Source organism: Alnus glutinosa, chromosome 13 (assembly GCF_958979055.1).
Source record: "Alnus glutinosa chromosome 13, dhAlnGlut1.1, whole genome shotgun sequence".
Taxonomy (NCBI): Eukaryota; Viridiplantae; Streptophyta; class Magnoliopsida; order Fagales; family Betulaceae; genus Alnus; species Alnus glutinosa.
The window spans coordinates 18848100-18859436 of NC_084898.1; the positions used below are offsets into that span (position 1 = coordinate 18848100).

General features: G+C 37.1%; 2 protein-coding genes across 2 annotated transcripts; one reads left to right on the forward strand and one right to left on the reverse strand.

Annotated features, from left to right (window-relative positions):
* The first annotated feature begins 1245 nt into the window (after positions 1-1245).
* On the forward strand, positions 1246-1890 carry LOC133853918 (uncharacterized mitochondrial protein AtMg00860-like). Its single transcript, XM_062289942.1, has 2 exons — positions 1246-1430; positions 1605-1890. Exons 1-2 carry the CDS (start codon positions 1246-1248, stop codon positions 1888-1890), a joined length of 471 nt encoding a protein of 156 aa, XP_062145926.1.
* Positions 1891-5401: 3511 nt separating this feature from the next.
* On the reverse strand, positions 5402-10721 carry LOC133854585 (uncharacterized). Its single transcript, XM_062290822.1, has 6 exons — positions 8616-10721; positions 8434-8481; positions 7428-7728; positions 7005-7168; positions 6297-6905; positions 5402-5545 (listed from the first exon to the last, which is right to left on the reverse strand). Exons 3-6 carry the CDS (start codon positions 7695-7697, stop codon positions 5455-5457), a joined length of 1134 nt encoding a protein of 377 aa, XP_062146806.1. The 5' UTR covers positions 7698-7728; positions 8434-8481; positions 8616-10721; the 3' UTR covers positions 5402-5454.
* Between the last annotated feature and the right edge of the window lie 616 nt (positions 10722-11337).

Sequence of the window (11337 nt, forward strand, 5' to 3'; positions counted from 1 at the left end):
AGTGCCTCAAATAATCTTCCAATAATGCGTTCACCCTCTCCGTTTGCCCATCTTTTTACGGATGATAACCTGTAAAAAATTTCAGTTTGGATCCCATGATGTTGAACAAGGCTGTCCAAAATTGGCCAATAAATCTAGGATCACAATTGCACACAATATCTTCGGGCAATCCAAAAAATTTCACCACATTAGCAAAGAACATTCTGGCCTCATGGTCCGCTACGCAGGTACGCAGGTGCTAGGCACTGCCATGAACACGACATATTTCGAGAGTCTGTCCACCACTACCATTACTGCTTCCATCCCCTCCACTTGAGGGAATCCCCCAAGAAAAGCCATGAAAATTGAGGCTCATGGCCTGTCGGGCATAGGAAGGGGTTGCAACAAACCTACTTCCTTCCTTTGATTCACTTTGTCTTGCTAGCACACCAGGCAAGTCTTCACATACAGCTCCACATCATCTCTTAAACGGTGCCAGTAATAAGATTAGGACATGAGGGAAAACATCATTTCCCCACCAGGATGCCTAGCCCACTAAGAATCATGGGACTCTCTCAATAGTTCGCGCCGAATGGAACCAGCGGGGACATACAAGTGATGGCCCTTAGCATACAACACACAATCTTCCAGCTAGTATTGACGCACCACACCTTGCTTCACAAGGTTTGTCATCTTAAAGTAGCCAAAATCGTGCTTGGACAATTCACAAATTCTATCTAGGAAATCTGTTTCCACTCTAGACAGTACAGCCACTACCACATCAACGTGCTTGCAACTAAGTGCATCTGTCACCTGATTATACCTTCATGGCTTGTGCTCCCACACAAAGTCATATTCTTGCAGAAACTCTTGCCATCGAGCCTACTTTGGAGACAACTTCTTTTGAGAATGAAAATATGTGTTGGAAGCGTTGTCGGTGCGGACCACAAACTTCGCCCCCATTAAGTATACTCTCCATACCACTAGGCAATGAGTCACAGCCAGCATTTCCTTTTCGTGGGTAGAATATCTCTACTCCGCTTCCTTCACCTTCCTGCTCTCATAAGCTACAGGATGGCCTGTGTGCACCAAGACTCTACCAATGGCTTTGTCTGATGCATTAGTATGCACTTCAAATGGTAGTTCAAAGTTGGGCAGGTGCAGAACTGGCTCACATAGTTATTGGAGGCAAGCTTCATTCAGCCTTCCAAAGCACCCTACGGTGCCCTTGTTTTGTTCCAGAGGAAGAAAGATGGAGCCCTACGAATGTGTGTAGACTACAGGGCCTTGAACAAGGTCACAGTGAAGAACAAGTATCATGTGCCCCTGATCCAAGACATGTTCGATCGACTCTGCAAGGTTGGCTATTTTTCCAAGTTGGACCTTCGGTTGGGCTATTGGCAGGTGCACATTGCGGAAGGGGATGAGCCTAAAACAACCTGCATAACCCGGTATGGTTCCTTCGAATTTATGTTGATGCCTTTTGGACTCACCAATGCCCATGCTACTTTCTGCAATTTGATGAATGATGTCTTTCATGAATAAATTGATAAATTTGTAGTTATATACTTGGATGACATTGTTGTTTATAGTGAGTCTTTTGATGACCAGTTGTAACACCTTAGATTGGTACTGTCCCGGTTGAAGGAAAACTCATTGTTTGTGAAAAATGAGAAATGTGACTTTGCTTGCAAAGACATTTTGTTTCTTGGTCACATGATCAGTTTGGGGAAAATTCTGATGGATCAAGGCAAGGTGAAGGTGATTCATGACTGGTCTGCACTGAAGACTGTGTTGGAGTTGCGGTCTTTCCTTGGTTTGGCCAACTATTACAGGAAGTTCATAGCTGCCTATGCCAAGAAGGCAGCCCCTCTTATTGACCTACTGAAGAAGGAAGTGAGTTGGCGTTAAAGCGACCTATTTTTTTTCTCCAAAAAACTTTCTTTTCAATTTTACTTATTGATTTTTAATTTGAAGAGAATAATAAAAATATAAAAACTAGGCTAGACAAATACACTTCTAACCTAAATATAAAAACTAGTTAATTGAATACGTTGGCTTCTTTCTTCTTTCCCGCTAAGCATCCAAGATTTGTGCTTCTCCATGGACTCAAACTCCTTAGAAGTTAGAACTCAAACTGTTGTCACGAACAGATTTGAGAGCAGAGAAACTCTTAGCTTACACACTTGTCTCAATGGTCGACGATATAAATTGAATGGTAGCAGAATCAGCAACAGAGAACTCCGGCTAACAGAGAAGGAGACAATAGGAGAGAGTGCAACCTTCTGAGTTTTTCTAGCAGATAGAGAGAGAGAGAGGTCTTATATATAGAGTGGTTACGAGATGTTAATGAGAAGAGGGCATTGAATCTGTCCAAGTTTATTAAGTTGTCTCAGCGTTGAGAGTGCAGTTAGCCACGTGCATGAGGGTCATCCACGTGGCTAACTGCTAACTACGTGGGTTCCATGTAGTGTATCCGGTTGTTGCTAAATGTATATTTAGCAATGTGACCTTTTATATATGTGGCTATTTAGCCACGTGCCACCCTCAAGTGGCTAAATGTATTTTTATTTTTATTTTTTAAAAAAATGGAAAATTATATATTTTTAGCCACCTATTCCTAATCCACGTCGCCAAAATCAATATTTTTTAAAAAAAAAAAGAAAAGAAAAAAGAACAAATCGATATCTGTTCTTTTCTTCTTCTTCTTCTTCTTCTTTTTTTTCTTTTTTTTTTTCTTCCTAATATTGTATACGATATACGTATACGTACGTATATCTCACTGGATCTGGAGAAAGGGCCGGTGTATCCAGCGAGATCCGCGCTGGATCTTCGTCCAACTCGTCGTCGAGATCCGGCGAGGGCTGGTGAGAATACCCACGCCACCGATCGACGAAAATACCCACTCCAAAAATACTCATTTGGCCGAGAATGAGCAAAAAACATCAAAAGACACCAACTACTCCGGAGACTAACAAAAATGACAAAAAAAAAAGTAACAAAAAGAACAAAAATCACCATCAAAAGGACCCATCAACCACCGGCCTCTTCTCCATCACCGACAATGAAAATGAGCTTCTCCGGGTGTTGGCAATCGAGTCGTGCGTCCGAGTGGGGGTGAGTCGTCGTCTGCTGAGAAAAAAATACAAACAAAGTGAGAATTTTTTTTGATGAAAAATGGGGAGAGACGAGAGAGTTGAAAAAAATAAGAAAAAAAGAAGAAAATGAGGAGAGATGAGAGATTTCTAAAAAAAAGAAAAAAAAATATTAAGAAGCTAGATGGCGAAAAAAAAAAAAAAAATTGAAATCAAAGACAAATTTAAAACAAACGAGAGGCGCGGGACCCTTCCCCCCAAAACATGCAAATGGCGACGTGGTTTATTTGCCAGGTGGCCAATTGGCCAGCAACATGGTAATAATGCACGTTGCTAAAATTTTAAATTAAAAAAAAAAAAATTAATTAATTCCTGAAAAAATTTAAAAAAAAAAAAAAAAAAAAAAAAAAAAAAAAAGAAAAGAAAAGAATATTTTAACCATGTGGTTTATGTGCCACATGGCCAATTGGCGACATGGCCAATAAACTACATGACTAAAATTTTAAATTTTAAAAAAAAATTAAAAAAATTAGCCATACGATTTATGTGCCACATGGCCAATTAGCAACATGGCTAATAAACCAAATGGCTAAAATTAGCCACGTGGTTTATGTGCCACATGGCCAATAAATCATGTGGCTAAAATTTAAAACCTCAAAAAAATTTCAAAAAAATTTCAATTTCTGATAAAAAAAATTTAAAACAAAATGAATATTTTAACCACGTATCTTATTTGCCACGTGGCGAATTGGCGAAGTGAAAAATACACGTGGTTAATTGCCAACGCAAAGCATTTCGCTACGTGGTGGATTACACAAATGGCAAAATCGCGATGTGGGTAATCACCACATCGCTAAATCGTCACGTGGCTACACGTGGCTAAAAACTAAGTTTTTGTAGTTGAGAATGCCAAATATGAACAAAGCGATTTATGCTTGAGAAACAATGAGGTAACCCTTTTATCTCCTCTGTTTACTTGGTCCTCTTAAGTAGAACCTAAAACCAAAAGAAAAGGACGAAGAGTGTTTGGAGAAGACTAATCACTTGCAGACATACAAAGGGGACCGTTATTTTGGTGACTTTTGGAGCAGTTGTACGTATGCGTAAATGGAAGAAAAGCCTTTTTTCAAGTCCCCATCGGCGAGCAAAGTTCAGCAGCTCACGACACGATAAACGGTCAAACTAAACAGGACTCCGCAGGAAAAACGACGCAAGGGTACGTAGCCAAGCACTCAAATTCTTCTCCCAGTTTGCGGAAATCAGACGTACTAATTTGGGCTCCATGCGATCGAATCAACACCCAACGGCTTGGTAAGATGGTCGTGCGTGATTATGAGAAGTGTTGACGACAGATAATCATGTTGATATGCTCAAGAGTATATATATAAAAAAGGATGCATGTAACTCTTCTCCTCAAGTGTAAACTTCTTTCCGGCCACCATTGTTGGTTGACCATTTCCATCTCCATGATGAACTATACCAAACAAGTGCTGGAAAAGCTCTTCGTTATCCTCACTTCTGTTGATGCCTGGGTTTGAGAGTGTATTTCCCTCAAACTATCATATCATTCATGATCTACGTACATATGCTGTGCTCTTCTGGAATATATGTCCAGGTTTGTTTTTCGAATGTGGGTTGTGTACGTGTTTCACTTGTCCAAGAAAAGAATTAAGAGGAATAATAAGTACATCATCGTTCAAAGGAGAGCCTTGATCCTTTGAAGCATTCAGATGGCCACCTTATAACCTCTTTTGAAGTGTATATTTTTTTTAAAAAAATAAAAAATAAAAATAAAAAAATAAAAACTAATGTAACCTTTAAATACAAAGAAGGTGAAACCCACCCCCCAAAACTAGTAAATGTAAAAAATAAAAATAAAATACGGAGGTGCTTTCGCATAAAATAAACTTTAGAAGGCCATAACTTTGCCTTAGGTAAACTATGTGCCGCAGAATTTGTGTCTCTACTAATGAGACCATGAGTGTGTCATCTACTCGTTGTTCAAATTTACTCTAGTTTCGTCTTGTAGAGCTCACCGCATTTACCGCCGTAAGCATATCACGTTCCGAAATACTATTTCATAACTCCAAATCTTTGCTAGACACATTTGCCTAATTCACCCTGTAAAACACCTTCCGAATTGAATGAGCTTTTCATTTTATTTGGTTCCCACCCCGCCCCATTTAGTTGGTCAGTATCTTTCATATATATTAGTCTTCGATCCTGTACTCTTTAGAGGACTCAATCGCCCCCTCACAAGAATATTAGGATTGAAGAAACTCTTCTTATATATAAACCATTGTGCTTCTTCATAACCATATCTTTATTGAGATCCCCACAAATAGTTTAAACTCAACTGTGTCACACTTTTTTTTTTTTTTCAGTGACTGCCAGTCACAACATGATAACTAGAGTTTGGCAACTCGCTTAGCTTTCCAAATTGTCTTTCATAGCACTCCAGCACTTCAAACCTTCAAAAAAAAAAAATAGAATTATGTGGCTGAAAAATCAAAAATAAAAAATAATGAAAAAAAAATCATAAAATAAGAATAAGAATAAGGGTTAAATATTATTTAGCCTTCTAAACTTACAACCATTTTTTGTAAGCCAACACGAACTAACAAATGTCATGATTTGACCAATCAAACTTTTTTCAATTTGTTATTATTTAGCCCCCTCCGTTAGTCTTGACCGTTGTGTTGGATTTTCTATCCAACACAACGGTCAAGACTGACGGAGGAGGCTAAATAATAACAGATTGACAGTTTGAAAGGTCAAATCATAACACTTGTCAATTCGTGGTGCTTCATAAAAAAAATGACTGTTAATTTAGGGGGTTAAATAATATTTAACCTAAGAATAATGATAAAAACTACATTTTATATATCTCACAACTATCACACAAAGATAACTTGGAAGTCCAAACCGACCTTGCTAAAAAAAAAAAAAAAATTGATTGAGATTGTCACGTCAACTTTGTGAGATAATTGTAACATAAAAATGTAGTATATAATAATAATAATAATAATAATAATAAGGAAAAACTTTACTTAACCCCCATAAATTGTCGCCGCTTTTACAATTAAATTCAGAGATTTTGAAGTTTAGAAGAATAATTACAAATATAATAAAAGTTCAAATGGGTTAAGTGAAGTTTTCATCGTAATAATAATTGAGCGATAGTGGAAAAAAGCGTTGTTTTGGAGATTGAAAGATGCATACCAGTAGGCCAAACTCTGATATGGTGCATACTTTTCATAAATGTCTTTGACATGTTGTTGAACAATCTCTAATTTCTTCCTCATGCCAACCTTATCAGGAACCTTCCTCCCATGAAACTCTTCCAAATGCCGAACAGTTTCTGAATCCACCGGAACCACTTGATAAAATCCCATGCACATCATAAGTGTGGCGCATGCAAAAGGACCAAACCCTTTGATTTTCATCATTTCTTTGTATATTGTTTCACTCTCAAATACTTCTTCAAGCTTAACCTTTCCACTCTCAACGTCTCTAGCAAGTCTAACAATGTTTTCTGCTCTGTACCCAAGATTGCAATGCCTTTTCAAGAAACTTTCGTCCAAGCAAGCTATTTCTTTTGAGCTTGGAAAATTTCCCATTGCCCTATCTTGTGACTCTGAGCAATTTTCTGGGTTTTTGTTGATCAGCTTATTACTTTGTTTTTGAGTCGCTTTCTTTCTCTTTAATCTTCTTTTTTTGGAAGGTTCTTCTGCTAGATTTTCACAGCAATATTGCTTGGATATTAAACCATTGGCTAGTTCTGATTGAAGCACACAGAGAGCTTTGGCCATGTCCAGTGTCCTCTTCCACCTAATTCACATACAAATATTGTAGGAAACAACTAATTGTAAATATATATACACACATGTTTTACATCGATCATAAAAGAATTGAAGACAGATAACTTACATGCAATTGCAAAGAAGGATTGACTTAATAGCATCCTCAAAAAGTGTGGGAGAACGAAAGATTCGACCGAAATCTTTCTTTTCCGCTTCCGGATACACTTTTTGAAATGCCATTAGATTCTTTTTATCTCGCAATGATATCCTTAACATGCGGGATACTTGTTCCTACAATATATATGAAAGTCAGGACCCATTAATTTTTCTTTTCTTTTTAGGGGAAATTTCACTTAATCCCCTTATGAAATTTCAGGAGGGTTAAAATGAAGCTTTCCATTCTTTTTACAATGTCTTTCCTATTTACATATATAAGTAAACAGAAATTTTATTTAGTAAACTGCTATACGACAATGAGACAACTGAGATTACGTATAGCAGTCTACTAAATAGCATTACCCATACGTAAAAGAGAGGGAGAGAATAGTACCAGTATAACTTTCTCATCTTCAGGAGAAACATTTTCAATGTCATGAACTTGTATAACAATGGAGGTGTTGTCCGGAGGGTGTGAAATAGAAACATTGACAGAGGTGGTGGAGTTTGCAAGTCGCAACGGCCGCCGAAGAGTTTTGGTGGATGGAATCCAGGAGTTTGGAGCCATCATGAAGAAGCCATGGTTGCAGACGGCCTTCTCTAAGCTGAATGTTTCCATACAGTACTCCTCCTCAAGTGGCAAGTGCAAAAAGCAACTGCCCATTTTTGTGCTTTCTCTTCCTCGTTTTCCAATTCTGATTTTAATGCTTGTTATTGACATAAATGATATGATCATACACAGAGTTCTTAATTAGTAAAACTGCAGAAACATAAATGATATGATAATTTTGAAGAAAATTTGAGAAACCCCACAAGCTAAAATCAGCCAGCAAACTCCTAAAAGGCTAATTAAGGCCCTAACTAATGATATATGCTCTCGATCAAAAGCTCATTATTAATGGTTCAATAGTCCCTTTTCTAAGCAACCAATTAAATAGACCATCAAAAAGTTAATTATGAAAAAACAAAGAAACATAATGCAGTATCATGCTAAACACCTGCCATATGTTTAGGGAAGAGGAATGATACGAGAAAAAATGACAAACTATAAGCACTGAAGCTTGATTTTACATAAATGTTCCAGTACTTGAGATTTTCCTAAAATCTATACTATACCACTCATATAATTGAAAAAAAAATATGCTACTTCACACCAATTAAGTAAACAGTTTGCTTTTAATTTGGATTTTAAAGAATTTGATATACTCAGAAAAGCATAAGACACGCATGTTCATCTAACAAAAGAAGGAATGTTCAAAATGTTTTCTAGCCTTTTATAACTGCATACAAACTTCAACATTTTTTTGCCAAATTCATTCATTTGAACACTTTTATAATGCAATGAATACTGCAGACTAATTAAAAAAGAGAAATCATTAAGTAAATCTTCTCTTACTTACTCAGAAGCTTAAGTGGTTCGTCCCTTGCAAACCTGAATCTCTGTGGATCTGTGACATGCACATGCAACACTGGTATCACCATACAAATTGATGTATCCAGTATCTATGTACGTATGCACACATACAACCTACATAACATCATGTACCTATGAATGACTAAGAAAGTAATTAGTCCTACTCACCTTCTTCAGAATGATTCTCACTAGAGTGTTCACTGTCAGTCTGTCAGTATTCTCTATATATATCCTCGATCTCCCCACGTACATTCATGTACAAACAGAAGAAAAATAAACAATTTACAGTACATTTGGTATGACTCCTCGTTTATCCCTACCATTTCCATCACAATTATGTTGACAGCATATATATTTGAAATGACTCCTCGTTTATCCTACCATTTCCATCACAATTATGTTGACATGCAGTATATATATTTGAAATGACTCCTCGTTTACCCCTACTGTTCTCCCCTTTTTATGGTCTTTTTTTTTTAATGATATTCTTGATATTAATTCGGAGTTTGTAAGAATGAATGTCCATTCGTGAGAGATTTATATTCGTTTTTCAGCATCACTTGCACAGGGGTACGTTATAGTTTGATATAATTAATTAATTGATAAATAAGTAACTTAATTTCTTTTTATTAATTATGGGAGTCGGTCAAAGCGATCTACTTACGTACGTAGTTATCCAAGAACTAAAGGTGATCAATGATTAATGGATTGGCGAATGGTTATACAGCTCTCGATCTCCACTACTGGCCTGTTACCGTTAAGAGCGGCGGCGGTGCCTCGTAAACAAACAGACGTTCTCACTCTCTCATGCACACAGCCACATACGACACAGCAATAGGCAATAGAGAAGAAACCCATTTCATTGATTACGCTTTGAAAATCGCAGACGAACTGATCGAGGAATATATAAATGCACCCAATACATTTTTTTGGATGAATAATATTGCACCCGCTACATGCAACCGCTTCGTCACCCACCATTGTTTCTTCAACAAAACCCACCTTTACAACACGCTCTCTCGCACCATATAGCTTCTTCCTCTCTCTCTCTCTCGATCTAGAGTGTCGATTTCCATCAGTGCATGCGTGGGAAAATGGGGAAGGACTTGAAGAGGAAATTCTTCGAGGAAGGCCAGTGCTCCTACTCTCATGCTCGGCCAAGGTGAGTCTCTTCTTCATTCCTGCTTCTCTCATCGATCGCTCATAACTATACTCATAAACATCAGTGGGAGTGTCTCCTTTCATATATTGATTAATAATTAAATAAATCTTTCAATGAAAAAATAAGGTTTTATTCTTTTATTTTATTGTTTTCCTTAGACTCTATACTTCCAGATACTTATATATATGAATCTACATCATTAGCGAGCAAGATCAGAATATATTTCTGAGGAAAAAAATAAAGAGAGCAAATGAAAATTATAATTTTTTCTTTTTATTCTTATGTATTACTGAGTTTTAGCGGGGGGTCAAGCTTGAGCCGAGCTAGCTCGATCAGGCTAAACTTAGCTTTGTTCGGCCCGATTACAGCCCTACTCTTTATTTGTATATATGTGCAACTTTTTTGAACCAATGGAGGCTAGAACCTATATATTTGTTTGCATACTTAATATAATTTTATTTTTGGTGTATCTATTTTGATGCTTTTTCTAGCAAAAAGAAAAAACAAAAACAGAAAATATGTGTTCTATAGAACATGCATGTTTGTATTGTTAGCGTCTGATTAATGTTCTTACAATTTTTTTTTCTAAGAACTACAACCTTATTGTTATATACTTCTTAGGGTAATCTTTTGTCATTAGTAAGCATGCATGTCCCTTGTAGCCTCTGATTTAAATGAGATATTACTATCTAATTGTATATTGTTCATATCCACCACTCTTAGTTTTTTGAAAAGCAGGCTGTTAAAATAACTAGAAAGGCTAACTTCCAATATTTTCTTATTTTGATGTTTTCAATGTTCAAACCTGTCCGTTTTTTGGTTTCCCAATATTATTTGACATTTTTGCTCTCAATAGTCTGTCTCACGCGCACATATATAACCCTTTGAAACTCACTTTGTTTATCCTTCATAAACTACTTTGCAGCATGGCCCCCAGCTCTCGATCTTGGGTGAATTCCCTTCCAGATTACTTTGTAGAAGAAGATTATGAAACAGATCATACATATGAACCAGAAGAGTCTGACTCCTCTGAGGAATTTTCATTCGAAGAAGAGGCAAAGGAAGATTACGACTACCATTACGATGATGGCCTCGGAGAATATGTGGCTATTTCATCTCCTTCTGTATCTATTGAGAAAGAATACCATCCCGAGTTCGAAACCCAGATCGAATCTGAGAGCGGCGACACAACTATGAGTGCTAGGAAGAGTAGTGAAAATCCCAAAAAGTCATTGTTTGAGAGGGTGTGGAATGAGAATGACGAAATATCCATACTAGAAGCTTTATTGGAATATGCCGAGAACAAGCGCAAAAATCCAGTTTCAGCAACTGCTGATATGAATCAGTTTTATAATACATTCAAGCAATCCTTTCACCGCAATATCACGAGGCTTCAACTGGCCGACAAAGTTAGAAGGTTGAAGAAAAAGTTCAAGAATAATATTGCTAGAAAGAGTGAGAAAAAAGAGGACAAAGACTCTCCGTTTTCGAAGCCTCATGAGGCTAAGTTGTTTCAACTATCTAATAAGATATGGGGTTCTATAGGTAATGATACCAATGAAGCCTTGAATGTAGCAAACAATGTGGTTGGGATGCATAAGCCATCTCATAATTTGCATTTCGATGGTTTGGAAGACTTGGTGAAAGAGTGTGGCTTGAGCTTGAGTCAGTTAGAAGAAAAAGGCAAGGCAACCTTAGAAGAAAAGTGGATTGAATACAATTTATCTA